This window comes from Phalacrocorax carbo, chromosome 7 (genome assembly GCF_963921805.1).
Source record: "Phalacrocorax carbo chromosome 7, bPhaCar2.1, whole genome shotgun sequence".
Taxonomy (NCBI): domain Eukaryota; kingdom Metazoa; phylum Chordata; class Aves; order Suliformes; family Phalacrocoracidae; genus Phalacrocorax; species Phalacrocorax carbo.
In genome coordinates this window covers 40,774,136-40,792,390 of record NC_087519.1, presented here as the reverse complement: position 1 = coordinate 40,792,390, position 18,255 = coordinate 40,774,136, and the positions used below count along the sequence as shown (strand labels likewise).

Here is an 18,255-nt window from a genome sequence, read left to right as displayed (position 1 = left end):
AATCACAGCCATATGTACGTATTTATTTGTTTATGTATTCGTTTGGCCTTCCTTCAGTTTGACTTTTGGCAGCCAGACTCTCACACTGGTAAGGCCAAAAATGCAAATTCATTTCCGAGTTGAAGTTGACAAATCTTTTGAGGTTGAAGATCTTTTGAAAGAAAGGGGAGTATAGGTAAGTTTGCTCTCACTACTGTATTTTGAATAGAAGAAGATTCAATAATGGGGAAAAAGTGTTTTATCTTTTCATATTGGTCAACTGATTTTCCTGTCACAAACTTCATCCCTTCTGTGGATGCCTCTACTGGGTTCAGCTTTCCTATGGCAATTTAAATGGACTGTAGCTGCTCTGCATTAAAGGAGTGAAGTGAAATGTTGTAAGAGGTAAGAGACAAGAAGCAAAGACTTACTACCAGGAATTTCCCTGAGGTAAAAGCTCACTGCAGTGCACAGGGCTGGAGTACCTAGAGGGGCAAAAAACACAGCTGGTGACAGTTGCTGGGTGAAGGGCTAACGGAGTGGGGAGAAGAGATTCCCAACATGGCCTTGGGGTTACGCAAGTCAGATGGCAGATCCATGGCAAGGACTTCTCCAAAGAGAGATCTCTTAATTGGCTGAAATATTTCATAAGTATATTACCCAGAAGAAAAAAATCCCTGAGTTTTCATGACCAAATACAACTGCAGCATAAGTGGAAGGAACAGACCACACTGCCACATTACACATCCCTGAGAACAGAAGCATTGTAGTGAGTAGCACTAATGGGAGGGTAAGGGAAAAAAAGAGCAGGACCAGGCAACTGCTTATGCTTCATACCTTCCAGTCACCATGCAAGCATTAATCGAGGATGAGAAGTTGACTTGGGGCTGGAGTGGAGCGCGGCTGCCTGTCTTCATTGCTCCTTTAGCTCCACCTGAGCTTTGTAAATTGGATCAGCCCTGGCTTGATTATCAGGCAGCTTCAATGTGTTATGGCCATTCTGTCAACATCATGTACTCAGACACTGAAAGTCAGTGTTAACTTGATCAAATTCTCATGACTTCATTTGGCTGAGTGGAGAGTTTTTGTCTCTCAGCCCCATTGTTGTTGCCACCAGACCAAAATCCTTGATTGGACACCACACAGTTCTCATTAAACATAACTTCTATGATCTGCTAAATACAAGGACAATCCATCCCTAAACTTACTGGCCTCATGTTAACCATGTCTGATTTGGACGACGCTAGAGGAACAAAGTCTAGAAACATTCTAGAAGAAATAACTTTCAATAATGCCACAGCCCGCATACAGCACAGGAATCCAATTTCAGTGGAATTTCCTCTTTGGCAAAGGAGAAGTTACTCCACACGTGTTAGTTTTTCCTATGATATTCGTGAACTCCCTCAGGTCCATGCACAAATCTTTTGATTTGAATCTTTTTTTGAACAAAGGCCATAATGTCTGGAAGGCGTCCCTGACAAACTTGAGCAGAGCGTCCTTGTGACAACCCAAGCTGTTAAAATTCTTTTGAAGTGCAGCTGCAGTGCCATGACATCATGTCAGTGTAGTCATTTGCACTGTTTGTTCTGAAGGCTGGTGGTGCCCCACAAACTGGCCTCCTGCTCTTCTATCCCAGTCACAAATGATCAAGGACATATCCTGGATGAGTAAGATTTGTAAGAATGTTAAGACAAGCACTGGAAAAACAAGAGGACCTCATTTTTTTGATAGCCAAGGTTGAAATATAAGCAAAAGGTCCTCAAGAGTATGCTAGACCATGAGCTGTGCCTTTGTGTGAGCCCCAGGGAAAGAACAGGAGAGATCCAACCAATCCAGACAAGACGCTGGGGTTTTCTTGCCATTGTGTATTCTGCTTTAATAGCCCGGCTTACATGCAGTAAAGTAGCTTGGAGGATGGATAACACTACCTGTAATAGAGCTGTCAAACCACACCTAAACTTTGGAAGCTTGGTTCAACACAGAATTTCATCAGGTAAACACCTCTGGGTTGCTGCATGGGAGTGTTACACTGCTGCAGTCTAACTGACCTCCAGTGCCTTAAGTTCAAGAGAGAGCCCCTTTCCTATTGAGGCAGAGGCCATCTGGCAGCATGAGGTCAGCCCAGAGCTCATTTTCTACACACACTCTGTCTCAGCATTGCCATTCTTCTTAAGGCAAACCATTGCCACCCTGGAGGTTTGTTAGTATGGGAGTAAGTAGGCAGGTGCTAATTAGAAGGAAGCTATTGCTCCCTGATCATTCTCACAGCAAAGCTGAGTCAGGAAATAGGTTGAAACCTGAACCTAATATCTCTTATTTTCAAATGCATAAATCAACCCCCCACATTTTCCTTCACAATCCATGCAGCCTTAATTCCAGGAAGACCCTGAAATGTCTACCTGGTGCTTACTTTCCTGCCAGCAAATTGTATGTTTCTCTTTACAATTTTCATGGTGCCTTATTGCAGAGTTCTGACTGACAGCCTGCAGGCTGCACTGGATGCCCAGTTTGACAGCAAGGCCCATGCCACCAGGCACAGCTATGAAAAGTACAACTGGGAAATGGTAAAGCCTAGAAGTTTGGCACTTTATTAGCTTGGTACCTTAGCCTCTGTAGTCAAAATGGCTTCTGATGTGCTTCCAGCCTTCTTCCCTTTTCCTCTTCTGTTCCATCCATTAACATGATAACTCCTTCTCCAAACTCTCCTTCTCCTTTATTGCTCATTACTGAGTTAATCTGTATAACCCATCCCCCTACAATTTCCTCTGCTTCTGCTCCCGGTGCTGCAAAGAAACTGGCAGAAATCCAATGACTAAGCTTCAGTACTAGTTTGCTCTTTCCTTTTTACTCCTTCTCCCATCCCATCTGCTAAAACACTTTATTCCATTCCTTGCCCCCAACTCTAACTCTTCACCTTCCACCATAAGCTCTCCCGTCCTCCCTCCTTTTTCACAGCCATGCTTATTGTTCCTGACACATACTCTTGACCATATCACTCTTCACACCTTTGCAGTGGATCCTTATCATCCATTGCATCACAGTTCTTATACTTAAAAGAATGACAATCTCCCTTTCATGTCTTTCCTTGCAAAAATCTTTCTTTTTTTTGCCAATCGTTGCCCACTACACACCTGTTACATTTTCAAACAAGAAAATTCATATTTCCTCTCCAAGCAGTATCTATAGACGATATACAGACCTAATCAATTTTTTTCCACCAGAACTCTCCTAAAAAAAAAAAGTTTCCTTTTACAAGGCTATTTAAAGAACAAAAGCTCCTCTGACTCTGCAAAGGTTATTGGCATGCAAAAAACCACAAACATCCATAATGTCAACCATTATTTCTAGTATTCTGTTGCCAGTTTGTCTAGATCTGTCTGCTGTTTCCTGTCTTTTTCTTAGTTTATAGGTAGCTCTTTGGGCATGAAATAGATTTTTTTGTGTGGCTGTGACAACTTTTTGGTGAGCTTCTGAGGGCACCTGTAACAAAGGGAATCTGTTTCAATATTAAGATAATAAAGGCTGTTATGACTTCCCTTAAATAATAAATGGAATGAAGGAGATTTTCTTTCTTTTGTATCTGGCATTGGCGAATTGCTCCTACAAATGCCCGTCCAGAACTTCTGTCAGTAAATCAAGAATGATGACGAGAGCCATGAAACTGAAAAACATTACAATGCGTATAAGATGTAAGGCATTCAATCTACTTAGCTTAGAAAAACCGTTTTCTTTCGTTAAGGGAGTTTAAGAGTTGACAAGGTCATAACTACATAGGGTTAGCATTCAAACAGTTTTGTAATCCACCAGACATACCCCAATGGCGGGTTTAGATAAATTCATACTAGAAAATCTTAATTCAGACATATAGCTCTAGTACAAGGAGGAATTAATTCTTAGAAATCTATAAACTGTATTAAATGTTAGGTCAAGTTAGATGCTCAGAAGGACTGCTCTGGCTTGAAGTCTGTGAACTAGTTACTCTGGATCTGAAGATGGAGACGTCAGTAAATTCAACCTCCTTATAAAACAGATAGCTGCTTGGACTGCTGATATTGCTGCTCAGAACCCAGACCTTGTCTCTTGCAGTGTAATTGGGGAAATGTAGGAAGGCTGGCCAATGTACCTTCTCAAAGTAAGTGCTTTGATTTCTTTGTACCAGACTTGTCCTCTATTAACCTCCACAAGCTTATTATGTCTATTAAAACACCAATGATGCTAAGATAGTAAAATACATTTTGCATAAAATTTAATACATTTTGGTCAATACTACTATGATATTTTTCACCTTTTAAGATTTTTCTTAAAAAGAAGCATGATGAATTATTACAAGTTCAGACATGAATTTAACCACACTCCTAAGAGCTATTTGAACGATCATATACCTTTATGTTTTCTCCATCTGTTGTTTGTAAACCCATTTACTCTAAAAGTATCTAGAAATGTTAGTGTCTCTAGCAATAGTAAACAAATTTGTTTGTATCTTCATCTTATATAATTTTTTGGCATAACCTTTATGAACATATATGATATGACGACTTAAAGGTGAAAGGATAAAGATTACTTGCCAAAATTACATAAACATTTACAATAATATATCAGTCAAGCAAACAAGATCAACTCTTAGAGACACTACAGGAAATAAATCAACAGTGCAGAATAATCAAATAATTGGGGGAAGCTTATCTACATTAATAAAAATGAAATCATTAAGAGTCTATAGTTTTAGCTTGAATATCATGGTCAGCTAAAGCTGAGAGCACTTGATAGATTTCCAGTTAATCCAGGAATACTATATTTGTATAAAGTTTGACTTTTTAGGCCAGCAAGCTGACTGGCTTGTTCTGCATACAAATTATTTTGTTCAAGACCTGGGGTTTTTGTTGGTTTTGTTTTCCTAGACATAAGAAAAAGTGGTACAAATGAGAAGGCCATCTTTATGGAGTGTAGTTTCCTTGGAAGAGAATGGATCTCCCCTGCTTTCTGCCAGTGTTGTGTGAAAGAAGTCAGTAAGCTTAATGATGAAAAAATATTTTACAAAATGCAACTATGTTTAAGAAAATCTTAAGTGAGCAGCATGAGCTGAGGCTAGCGCAGATTGCCTTTTTACCTCTAAGTACCTTTCTGCACATCCCTTCTCTCACCTCAGATGGTTAGGAAGTAACTACTTAAACCAGATATTAATGGTTGGACCAGTAGCCTTTCAGCATCCTAAGACTACCTAAAAGCATGTGTAAGAGGTACTGACAACTACACGCATTACTTACGCAGTCTGTAAATTCCTTTTTGCACCTATAGTCAGAGAAAGGTGAGAGACAAGCAAACAGGTCTTATAATACTATAAATATAGTTCTGTTCAAAGAACATTGTCATAAGGAGTAAGGAATAAGAAAATTCAAGGACAGATCAGAAGGCATCTGAATGCACGGCAGAACAGCCACCTTCCTACAGTGTCATGTGCTGTATGCCCTGCAACCAGCTTTACTCAGTAAGGCAACAGAGAGGGTGGAAACCTACCTGCACTGAGTAGAAATGCAGTGCAAACTTGGTGCAAAGGGTGCACTGAGGAAATGTACCCAAGAGAGGAGGAACACTCTAAACGAAGCTCCCTAAAACTCCACTCAGGAAGAAGGAAATGCATATACCTCCCTTTGAGCTGCCACTTCAAGTGGCCACTTTAAGAATTGTTTCTAAAATGTGAAACCATAATTCAGGAAAGAGCTGCACTGATGAAATTAGCTTCACTTCAGGCTGGGATACTTTAGGCCTCTAATTAAACAATTTTATCTTCTTTGTCGTATCCTTCTCACCACCTCCTTTTAAAGCAGGTGGGAGTTATCAAATGCTGCAGAGTCTTCTCTACAGAGAAGAGGTATATTCCCCCTCAGTGGGGAAAGATCAATCGACTTAGCAGAGCAACTCACCGATTGAACCTCAAATTTTGCATGAATTCCTGCTTGAAAAATTAAAAAATAAAAAAATCAAACCCAGAAGCAGCAGCTGGGATTTAAAACTCAAGTAAAGGAAAGCCAAAGTACGTGAGTGAACCACGCTGGCAGAGGCCTTGGTGGCAAGTATGATCTCAGTCTTATCAGACAGCCATGAGGTTCTGTGTAGGGAGCAGCGGAAATTGGAAGTGACATCTAAGTGGAGTCAATGGGAATGTAATTTCATTGTCTCCTAATAAGGCTGCAGACAGTATGTGCTACCATTTTTCTCTTAGCAATTCACGTCACTACAGCTGTCATTTCGCTGTCTGGTCACTTAATTCATGGGTGTACCTGACACCAGCAATGTCTCTGCTCAGTGGATCCAAGTGTGGATAGGCAGAAGTGCTTTAAAAGTGCAGTCCTCTGAGAGTCATCAGCGGTCCACTTGGGATTGCTGCTAGACATAAAATTAAAAAAAAACTAGAGAAAAACATGACCAAGATGGTTTGTTATACATGTCTCAAAAAAAAAAAAAAAAACCAGGAAAAAACAAAACAGGAAAAATTAAGTTCTAGTGATATGAAACTGCTTTTCTAGATTCTACACCCAACCTTCCCACTTGCTAGTTACAGGACAATAGATGCCTTTCTCCGTTCCATTGCTCCCTGTGTTGTCCTTTACGTCTGTGTAGAGTAAAGGAAACATGGGCGCAACATGCCGCTTTGAGCAGGCTTCCATGTTCATTGCATGCTCCCTTGAGACTGATATGCATCTGTGAACGAGCATACAAAGTGTCAGGCCATGAACAATCAGGATATACAGGTTTATGGCAGGAGTTCTTATGTTTGTTATTCATTGTGTGTCCGGAACAGCGCAGGGAAAAATCTGCCTCTCTGTGAATATGTGCATTCACGGCATTATGACTGGAAATGCGTAAGGATATTCTTTGGAAATATTCTCTATAATTTTGTTTATTGATGAAATTTCTCTGCACAACAGATATAAAAAAATGGGAATAATGATTTTTCCTTCTCACATAAATTGAACCCAAACCTTTAAGGTGACAGGATTTAGGGAGAATATATGGACAGGAACTTTGCTCTGTCTTTAAACAAGAAGCTCAGTAGATAGAAATCTCTTTCCAATGATTTATTATCCTATTCAAAATCAACATTTCTTTACTATATAATTTATCTACCAGAATGAGATGGCTTTCTAACAGCAGTGTGGTTTGAGTCAGTGTAAATCCTCTAAGTATATGTAATATCACAGACCTGCCATCTCACAATGTGGAGTGACCTGGAGGAATTAATTTGTTCCTGATCTAGACCCAGGCCTTTAACTACACACAGAAGATACAGATCTATGAAGGCATCATCAGCTTTTTCTATTTTTCTCCAAGTAGGCTGTTGAGACCTTTGGAAAAGATACTGTCATGACCACACTTCTCAACAGCTTGGACTGTTATTAATATTGAAAATTACATTTACACTTGGACAAATAAGTACATTCTTCTTTCTCAAGAGTATTGCTGGAAAAGCCAACTGTTAAAACTTTCTCTTAGTTTTAATCTATGCTTCACCATTCTATTTCAGGACCCAATGTGGAGAAAGACACACTCTAAAAATGCTTGTAGCCATTGCATTGGTACAGATCCCAACAGGAATTTTAATGCTGGCTTATCCAGTAAGTCTCTCCTAACAATAGCTGCAAGTGATCATAGAGAGGTGCAGTAGCCAAGGTGTTTAATTACGGATATTCCCTACTTGATGGTTGGTCCACCTTAAGCTTGAGTGAAGACCACCAGTATAGCATTGTGGAGTAGCTTGTGTTCAATTTTGGGGGCAGTTTTGGGCAAGAATCAGACTTTGGTTACTAGCGCCATCAGTATGGCTACTTCTGTGAAAATAAACACGCACGTGCATTTATAAAGACATATATACAGTTACACACACGTATACACACACATATATGTATATATACAAATGCATACTTCTATGAGCTCAGAACAGAAGTTCTCTTTTGGTTGGTTTCACTCAGTGGAGAGGGGTCTCTTTTGAGTGGTTTCCACTTGGCTGTTCCCTGGAAGCATCCTAGAAATGGGGGAGATATGCAAGGAGAGGACTGTCAAGTGCTGAAGCAAATCAATATCCCAAATCACTTACATAATGTAGGGCATTACATCAATACTCATGTTCTTCCAACTATACACACTGTACAGTGCATATTTATTTGATGCTATGTCATGTTGCCCAGTGCCTTAATGGTGCAATAAAATATTCTCTCCCCTGATATGGCATGTGTGTCAGTAGGCTTTCCAAAGCTTTTCTACAAAAGTGGTGTAACATGACTCTCCTAACAGCCAACTTTCTTCATTGAACACTCATTAAATTCACCTTTCTTCCCAGCTCTTGGGGCCTCAGAAAATCCTTGTGATTCCACTTACTGTGGCTGATTTTATTCGTGAACATCTTTCTACAATCAAGGCATACTTGAGATTCACTCCTATTCCCAGCTGCTACTGTTTCCTTATCTGTATACTTACAAATTACCATTGAATTACAACGAACTGGTAAGTCTTTTTGTCATTTTGACATGGTGAAAAGAATAAGTAAAAATCATCACTTGCTATTTAAGTCCATTTAACTTCAAGCAGTTTCTTTAGCATCTGGAAAGAATCTGTACTGCCGGTTTTTGAAAATACTTCAGTCTTTCATAGCAAGAACAAGGGAAACCATGATGATTTCAAGACAGTTTAAGCACAGGATAAACTCAAGAGCCTTATTTAATTTCCTCATACACAATGAATTTGCCACAAGGTCAGGTTTGCCTTCCAGTCATGCTATACAGAAATCCACTGCACTGTGCAGCACTGCTCCAGCCTGACTCAAGAGGTGGCTGTGTATGCAGCTTTAATACATTACTCAGAAACATTATGCCCCCTAAGTCAAGCTAACAGCTTGATAACTGGTATCATCAACAGCAGACAAGGATCTCTGTCTACCACTTCCTACCGACCCTTATTTCTCACTGAGGTAAAATGGTGAAACTCCTATTGGTACAGGTTCAGGCCAAAAATTAAAGTGTAATTAAAAACAGTTAGATACAAAACAAGTAAGCTGTTTCACTTCTGAGGCCTTTCTAAACAGGGCTGGATTCAAACACATCTTTTATTTGGAAGAGGAGAGGATGAATGTGGTGTTTTAAAGGACAACACCTCTTTTATTCATCCTAGAGAAAGGCCATACCCTAACACCACCTAAGTAAGATAACAAGAGCCTGGAATATATTTTTTTTATCCTTAAAAACAGAGAGAGGGATTACAACTATTAAATATGTATAAAAGTTGTAAACATTTTATAAGGTCAACAATCAACACTCATGAATAATGATATTACTTCAGTTCTCTGGCATATTAGTAATTAGAAGCTGTTGGCAGGGAAAACAACGTAGCAAAACAAAACAAACAAATCTTGATTCCTCCTCTTTCCTGGATGCTGCCAAAAGTCCAAGGCAACAACACTGTGTTTTGCTCTGCTGTGCCGGTTTGACAGATTTATGACTGCTTCCAAATCGATGTCATGATTCTGAAGCACAAATAAAAACCGGGGCCAACAGTGAAGTTTCTTGTTACATTTTTTACAACTTAAAAGAGAGGATGAATTTTAGATGAAGATTTTGTTTTCTTAATTTATATTCCAGAAACTTTTAATCGTAATTATTCCAGGGAACTGTAGTAATTTCTTGTCTTCAATTTTTACAAAAGCTTCACATTTCACACACTGCAGTTCAGTCTAAAGTAATAAACCAACACAAAACCCTTGGAGGTACTTTGTTGTCAAGATCACAAAGTTCCCATGTGTTAAAAATTTGCATGACATTCTGCCCAATTTTTTGAATCAGGAGCAACTGTGATGAAACATAACTAAAGGTACAACATGTTTCTCACAGTATTAAATGGGAAAAGTTTACACTGACAACTCATTATTAAAACAATGCTTAACAGAAGAATCTATGTGCTTTTCTAGGTTTTCAAATTCTTTTACTAGATTAATATTTTATATTAGCAATGTTGTATTCTAACACACAGTAAAATTTAATGAATCACCCCTCAATAAAATTTTTATCAATAAAAACTCTCCTGCCACAGAGGGCAATTCTGCTGTTACTGTTCAGCATAAAAAAGAGATAGCTCAGGAATACAGGCTATATATTTCTCTTCAGCCATTTAATTCACTTTGTAAGTTAGTCTTTCCAACATCACTTTATCCTGTATTTTAAATCGGGCACACTGATCCCAGAGGGAGTTCCATTATTTTCCACTACAAAGCAATCACAAATCTCACCACCATGACAAGGTGACCTTATGAGTGTTTTTCACGTCTTAATTAAGGGAAAATATTTCCTTTATTGGTGATCCCAACAAAAAGACAGCAGGATCCCAGAGGTGTTCAACTTGTGCAGTATCTGATTTTAACAAGGGAAGACTTCTTGCCCAAAATCCTTCTTTTGGAGAATGAGATCAGAGTACCACCCAATCAACATTGCCTGTAGTTGGGATAATTAAACAGAAAGGGCCTAATTCACTCCAATGTCAGTGAATTAAATAGAATGACTGACTTCAACAGGCTCTGGGTCAGGTTCGAAAGTGCAGCTTCTCCGGTTACTTCAAATAACTAAAACACATTCATTTAAGCTCTGACTGAAGAAAATATGAGATTTTCAATCAACAATTGTACTTGCTTGAAATGAGACAGCTACCAAAAGAGGTATTATTTTGTATTCCAATTGTTGTGTTTCATGTCTGAAAGTTCTGTCTAGATTTAGAATTTAGAGCAATGCTAAAGAATGAGAATCTCAACTGTTAACAGAAATTGTTTGGGCAAATAAAAGGATCATAAATCATTTTACAAATGAAAAAGCAAAATTTATAGCACCATTATCTTAGATGTTATTTTTACTCTGACAGATCTAATAAATTAAAGGAAACAGCGTTGCAATTCCTTATCTCTTTCAGGGAGCAACTGGACATGTACTTAAACAAAACCTCACATGTCTGCTTATCATTAACAACATTTTGTTGCATTGTATTTAATTAAAGGTAGCATACTAGCATGGGTCTTATGCTGCATTTCAGTGCCAGAGATACAGAAGGGCACAAAAATTGAGTAACTTGAGATTGAAGACACTAAGTCTGCAGAAGAGAAAGATACAGAGAGTGCTTGTACCTTCCTTTCCTGCAAACATACTGAACAGTGTGTCCTTGTGGCTTAAAAGACCTTTTCTGTTCACAGCCTCAAGAAATCACCAGAAGGCATAAAACTGTTCTGGTCTTGGTTTCACAGGTAGAACAGGACACTCAGAGAATCCCAGACATCCTTTATGCTCCACTGTATTGCTATAGCAAATCAGAACAACCTCAAAGTTACTTTGAATCGGGGATTAGAACTATCCCTCAACCACCGCCAGCCCTGGGGTGTAAAATTTGATGAAAGTCACATATGCCCCTTCCTTCCCACAACTTCCCACTCTTCTCCTCAGATGCAAGAGGATCTCTGAGAATCTCAACTCCACAGCTCACAAAGATTTTCCTAAAACTTTTCTCCCTTTATTCAGGGTTGTTGTTTTGCTCCTACACACACACACACTCCTGGGGTCTTGCATGGAACTTTCACTGTTATCCAAACAGTACTTGAACAACAAAAATAAAAACACCCAGGACAGGAAAATCTAGGTCAGGAATTTCTGAGAAGTTACACAATATTCTTGTGATGACACCCTCAAAGAAATATGTACTAATTTTTGGTGAATCACATTTTGCCTACTTCATAATCCTCTCTTGACTTATTTACTATACCCTGGAGTGTTCCCCTGCACACGGAATACACTCTTGAATCCATCTCCTACAGAGAATAGAAGCATTAGCTTTTCACAATTAAAAAACGTGCTTGGCAAGACCAGTATCTCTCCACACCCCAAAAAGATTGTTTTAATCATTATTTTACTCTACACAATTTTGTCCTCTTGCAATAAAGAGCTCTGTATTTAATCGTACTTTTCATAAACAGTTCAGCCTATATTTTTTAATCAGTTCATACTTTGGCCTTAACTTCCTATTAGGTCACCGTATGCTTTCCTCATTTTCAGCAGACAAATCCAGCTTTATCAATTCTTGTTTGTATTTGAATTGGCTCTGAACTATGATTTGAAAGAGCTAAGGAACGTATATTGTGCCCTTCCTTCCTTTCCAGGTTCGATTCCATTTCTCAGTTGGAACAACAAACTCAGCCCCAAATACATGTCTGCAGCCAGCTCATATACATTGTCAGATTAATGTATGTGTATTATTACAGTTTGGCAGGCTACAGAATATTACATTAAATTACAATCCAAGATAATTTTCTAGACACGTGATTCCAGTTTGTATTGCTTGAAGGTGTACTGGCCATACTGGTTACTGTTTAAACTCACTGAAATTCACCTCCCATATTGGGTTAGTCTAGTATTTCATTTCCTCTTGAGTGCTTAAAAAAGAATATAGTAGAAAGTGGAGATATGGCCTGAATCTGTGCAACCTGCAAGAGTGAATTTCAAATATATTGCATGACTTCGTGAATATCAGTCTGATTATTTAACCTGATGTCTGGGAAAAAAAGTCTCTTCACTCCTGACTTCATTCCTGAATGTGTTTAAGATATACATGTTTAAGATCTGTGGGTAAGAATTTTTGAACAGCAAAAATCCTATCATCTAAGAGACTCAGACAATCCAATGAGGAGTTGCAGCCTATGCTGCTGCTGTTGCATCTGGGCTGTTGCAACTCCTGTGATTGTACTACTTGTTACAGGTAAATACTGGTAAAGGAAGCACAACAAACAGGAAAGTCAGCTGAAAAGCAATACTTGGAATTGGTTTCACAGCTCCTCCAGTAGTTTGCCACAACAGATGTCGCGCAACAGAACTGCTCCGTACTGACAGTCTTACAATTGTGAAAATGATGTTTTAGTAGCAGAATCTTCCAGATGAAGCTCAAGTATGAATCTGGCTCAAAGATGAGAGTTTCCAACAGGTGTAGGGCACATTCACCTTACCTCAGTCACACTGGAAACCCCCTCACCAAGGACTGATTTCCTAAACACTCTGTGAGACCACCACAAATGGACTTGCAAAGAAAAAAAAGAAGCATCATAATGAAGTCCTCCACTTGGCTGGATTCCCTGGACTCTTAGGGGAGATGCTTAACTATGAGCAACAACAGAACAGTGAACTAAATCACACATCAATCATGGACTCTTTTGAGGGGAGTCTGTTTTTATTGGCAAAACAAGAAGCCTCAGAAATGTAGCTTCATTTGGCTAAAGCTAACTTTGTAAATACCACATTTTCAGGCTTCTATTACAAAGGAAGTTGAGGGCCACATAAGTAGCACATGAGACCAAGGTGAAGTGAAAATACAGTCTTCAGCCTCGCAAATCAGTTTGCAGTCCAGTGAGGGACAAGAGCAAGAGGCCCAGTTGATCAGTGAAAAGGTTTCTCCAGATCACTGTCGGTCTGTGAGGGCAAAGGGAGTTGTCCACATGCAGCAGCTGCAAAATCAACATCCCTAAAGCATTTCTAAACAGCCACAATTTGCTGACAAATCTAGCCTGCTGCTACAAGAATAAAACGAGGGACATGCTTCCAAAAAAATTACCTATTAGCACACAGAAGATGCTTAGCCTGATCATTTATCTTGTTAGTTCAAAACTCCAGATGTGGTGAGAAAGAGAGGCCAGTAACATATCTTTCATTAAAAGCTAATAACTGAAAGAATAGGTTTAAAGATTGTCAACTATGTAAGATAATGTCAACTGAGAACACAACTCTGCTGCTTCACTGGCCCGTGCACTCTGTACACAAGATCAAGCAAAATGGTAGTAATTGCTGGGTAAATACAGATGGTCGATGCAGGGAATACTACCTTCTCCTGAAATGACCAGCTCTGCGAGTTCAGCTGCAAGTCAGAAGCTGAAAAGCCATTTCTGCTCCCAGTTACAAGGTATTAATTTGGAGTTATTTCTAGGACTTCAGGGCACCAGTTGTTTCTCTGCTACTATAACTCTTAGCAAAATTTTCCATGCAAGAGAGGGATTCTTAACAGTAAATAAAAAAAACAAACAAAACCCCAAACAAACTCCAAACAAACCACAACAATTCAGTTAAGCCAGTTGTACAAAGAGACCTAAAAAATCACTCAACAGCAAAGAGTATCCTCAAAGGTCAAAAAGACAGCAACGTTTCTCCTTGCAGCTGTATTCCACGTAACATACATGCTTGAAAATCCAAACCACTTTTCAAAAGCTAAATATCACTTTCCCTTTTGGAAAATGTCGGGTGTTATTTATATACCTCTGCATAAATCTCTATGTTATTTCCCTGTTACAGATGGTTTTGAGTAATTGTATTATTTTTAAAAAGACAAAATTTTCCTTATATTTTGTATTTACATTCACAAGTATTTACTTAATTTGTATTTTTTCCTGTTGTTTTATATTATATTATTATTCTTAAAAGGTGATTTTAGTTCCTATAAAGTTGAAATTTCTTTTTTTTACCTTTAGGTTTCGGACTATAACTTTATTAGGAAAGCAAATGGTAGAGAGTCATTTCAAGTAAAAAAAAAAAAAACAGCAAAACTTTTGATAAAGTGTCATTTCATGATGAAGTCATAAATGCTCAGTCATGTTTTTCACTTAGAGACGAGCTGCTTCCAGATCCAGAAACCTGGATCTCCAGCCTGGAGAGCTTGAGGAAGTTGTTTATTTGGATTCCAGGCTCTTAGCTGCTGGAAATCTCAACTGCTCTTTCTACAAATCTCTCTTTTTACAACTTCCTGGCAATAAAAAAATCCCTCAGGTAAAAAGATTTCCTGACATACTTTTTCTGGTATCTGTTCTGGTATGACTTAAAGCCATCATTTGGCAGCTGAGTGAAAGGAATGCTCTATGCTTCCGAAAGAGCAGCTCTGCTGTTCTATAGTCCCTACCATGCAATTTGCTAACGAGAGAGCAAATACTACTTACCAACAGGTCCATACATAGTATCAGACTATCTTTACAAATTTAATTTCCACTTTGTGTGTATTTGAAAAGAGGAAGACTCAGTTTACATCTAAAAATTCATTTACTATTGAAAGAAGATTTGACTCAATCTCAGCTGCTGATTAAATGTGTACATTATAAACAAAAGATGACTGAAGAAAACAAGGTATCACTAGCAGATAGTAGCATCCAACCTGCACAATTCCCTCAACATGTGTTAAAAATTATTACGGATTTTAGAAAAATCAGCTTGTTAAGGGATTAAAAAAACCCAACCAAAACAAAAAAACCCAGCACTGGAGAAAGCTCAGATACCCCAATTGCTCTGAATCCTAGACGCTGAAATGCAAAGCAATAACATTCTTCCTACAATTGCTTGTGTTTGGACAATAGGGAAACCAGAAACTAAATCCCACAGTCAGGTACAGTCAATGCTAAAGGTGGAAGGACAAGCTTCAAATACTCTGTGGTCTGCCTGGTTTAAATATTCTTAATGTGCTAAATGACCATAGATTCCTACAGCAAACTCCCACAATTCCAGGATGTTCAAAATCCAACATTTGGGAATCGGGAAACACTTGCAATTCTGCAATAATGTAGGCTGCAAGTGCTAATGCAAACATATTTTGATGCTGTTTTGTAGAAGCTGAGAACACTCACTTAACTAAGATTTTCTAAACACATTGTCCAATATGCCTTTTTTAATATTTCACAGGAACACTGAAGCATAGGGATGAACAGAGAATATTTTACAATATTTCTTCTACTGGGAAGTAAGCCAGAGTATAACCTACAGAGAAAGAAGGGGTTTGAGGAAATTCCTAGACTAGTAAGCCATTCAGCTGCAAGCTATAAAGAAAGATATGGCAACCCATTGCTTATTCTTATACTGAACATCTGCTTTCAAAAATCGTTCATATTTATCATCTGTTAGTAATAGTTTTCATGTTTTATTACCAACATGCTGTATAATGAAGAACTGGAAAAGCCACAGGTTCCAAAGAAAAGGCTGTAATTTTCCTTAATGCAAACACACAAAGCTTCAGAGTACTATTGATGGGCCTGATCCAACCCTCACTGAAATCAGTGGGAGTTGAACGAGTCCCTCTGTGCACAGGAAATGAATTGAAATTAATGAGACTACATATGGTTCCAAGGTAATTTATGCCTTTTTCTGGCTGTTAATATTTATAAGACCTTAATCTGCTTCTACTTGTATCAGTGTTGAACTCCACTGACTAAGCTGACTCTACTCTGAATTTGTAGCTGCATGAATAGAAGGGAAGGAAAGGCGCGATTGACTGTACCAAGTTATTACTATTTTCTAAGATTCCCTTATCTCTAAATAAGATTCCTTATTTAGTTTTAATCTTCTACAAGTTTCTTCTAAGTATAGAAAATCCTGTTACCTATTGTCCCCTTACCTATCCAACGTATTCCAGACTACACAGCAGGCTGTACACAAATAGAGCAACACACAGACTGGACTATACTCCGTTCAAGCTTGGAGGATGAGGTCTTTAGTGATAAACTCTTTCCACATCAACAGGACAAGATGTGCCTTGTCAGCTACTGACATCTAGTCATTCCGAGAAGTGAACAACAGTTTTCAAATAAAAACTTCTCAGGCATGGCTTTTCAGTTTATTCAACAATGTATTTGTTTAGATTCACTCAGCTTCTGAAAATCCACATTTATCATTCTTCTTTTCGTACAGAATTCCATTGCTCGTGCTGCATCCAAACAGCTGGGCAGTTTGTGAAACACCAAATACACATACGGCCAAGGAGCTAAAATGATCTGTAAGTACCGGCCTACATATACTTGCCATACATATCAGGTGCTACTAGGACTATCAAATGCAGTTTTCTAGCAATTATTGTTCCCCTCCCTAAGCAGTCCCCTTCTCTCTTTGCAAGCATATACTCAGAGGTACATATGGAATCCATAATTTCTAAAATATGTGATGATATAGTCCTTAAGGATCTCACGGAGTACATGACCCCTGGAAGGTAAAGTGATATGGTAAAGTGTTTAGGAATCCATGTGCATAGCGTGAATTCCTAAATCATACTCAGCCTAGATCTAAACATAAAAATCTCAAAATGAGATTTTCTACATTTCCGGTACCTCCAAGTCAAAGTGAAAAGATGATGTGAATCCTAAAGAATGGCTTCAACCACTCTAGCAACACAGATAATTATTTCTTTTACTTTGCATTACAGTCTGAGAAATGTACTAATTACAGTTCCATTCTTTTACCCTTCTTGAGATCTCAGCTGTCAGGATATGGCCTTTGCAGTGTCAAAAGCCAATCTGAGGTTGCTAAATCTAGATTTCTAGAACTTTAATATCTCCTATACTTAAGTTCTCTTAATTTCCTTTAATATGGAAACTAATCTCTTTTCCCTATTTATCTTGCCTTAAAGAATTAAAAAAAAACCAAACAAACCAACATTTAAAAAACAGTTTCTCCCAATGTTTAGAATATTTATGGAGATTTTTCCTTTAAAAAGGCTTTGGTGATGCTTAGCAATTCTGGAAGCTCCTTCCTTAGCAAAAGAGACTGCCTTCATTGTACCAAAGTACTGCAAAGGGAGGGCACCATTTGTCCAGGAAAAAAAGATGGAGCTGATATCCCAGATCTGCAGTTCTTTCAGATCTGTATGAACCCAAAAAGCTACCCAGTGAGAGGGTATTTGCTTCTGATACCAAATTTTTCTAAACAACCCCATGCATGCGTGCCCTTCTCTTCCCCCCATGGTCTCACCACAATATTGACAAGGAAGGAGCGGTTTAACTTGTTTACATTTGCTTGGATGCATCAGCTGGAACAAAGCTCACAAACGGCCAAAAATCACAAAAGTTTTTCCATGAGCAGAAGAAATCAACCAATTCACTGAATATTCCTTTTTATCTGTCCTTTCTGCATTTTTGGCTACGTGACTTGACTCCAAAGTATATCACATTTCAATGTGTAGCCACACTTTTCCAGTTAAGCTTTATTTTATTTCTTTATCAACAGATCCTGCTGCAGGGGGCTCTGACAACTGGGCTTACAACCAAGGCATCAAGTACTCTTTCACTTTTAAGCTCCAAGACACTGGTAGATATGGTTTTGTTCTCCCTGAATCTCAGATAAAGCCAACCTGTGAAGACTCTACTTGCTGTTAAATATATTGCCAATTATGTACTTGCGCACTTGTATTAGAATCGAGTTCTAAAAACTGTTAAAGAAGGTTTTATTCAAAGATTCCTTCCTTTTTATT

At 38.5% G+C, this 18,255-nt stretch overlaps 1 protein-coding gene and 1 long non-coding RNA gene across 3 annotated transcripts in view; one reads left to right on the top strand and one right to left on the bottom strand.

Moving 5' to 3' along the window:
* Positions 1-2,491, bottom strand: part of LOC135314381 (uncharacterized) — a 15,815-nt gene extending 13,324 nt beyond the window's left edge. For both annotated transcript variants that reach the window (XR_010373883.1, XR_010373882.1), the window contains exon 1: positions 411-2,491. This is a non-coding gene — a long non-coding RNA (uncharacterized LOC135314381). The remainder of the gene's footprint in view (positions 1-410) is intronic.
* CPB1 (carboxypeptidase B1) overlaps positions 1-18,255 on the top strand; it is a 20,096-nt gene extending 1,841 nt beyond the window's left edge. The window contains 14 exon segments of the mRNA XM_064457653.1: positions 58-80; positions 82-195; positions 2,447-2,543; positions 4,010-4,115; positions 4,878-4,981; positions 7,312-7,367; positions 7,369-7,406; positions 7,500-7,592; positions 8,315-8,357; positions 8,359-8,399; positions 8,402-8,478; positions 16,704-16,788; positions 18,012-18,141; positions 18,143-18,255. Coding sequence (XP_064313723.1) covers positions 58-80; positions 82-195; positions 2,447-2,543; positions 4,010-4,115; positions 4,878-4,981; positions 7,312-7,367; positions 7,369-7,406; positions 7,500-7,592; positions 8,315-8,357; positions 8,359-8,399; positions 8,402-8,478; positions 16,704-16,788; positions 18,012-18,141; positions 18,143-18,197 — 1,062 coding nt within the window. The 3' untranslated portion in view covers positions 18,198-18,255.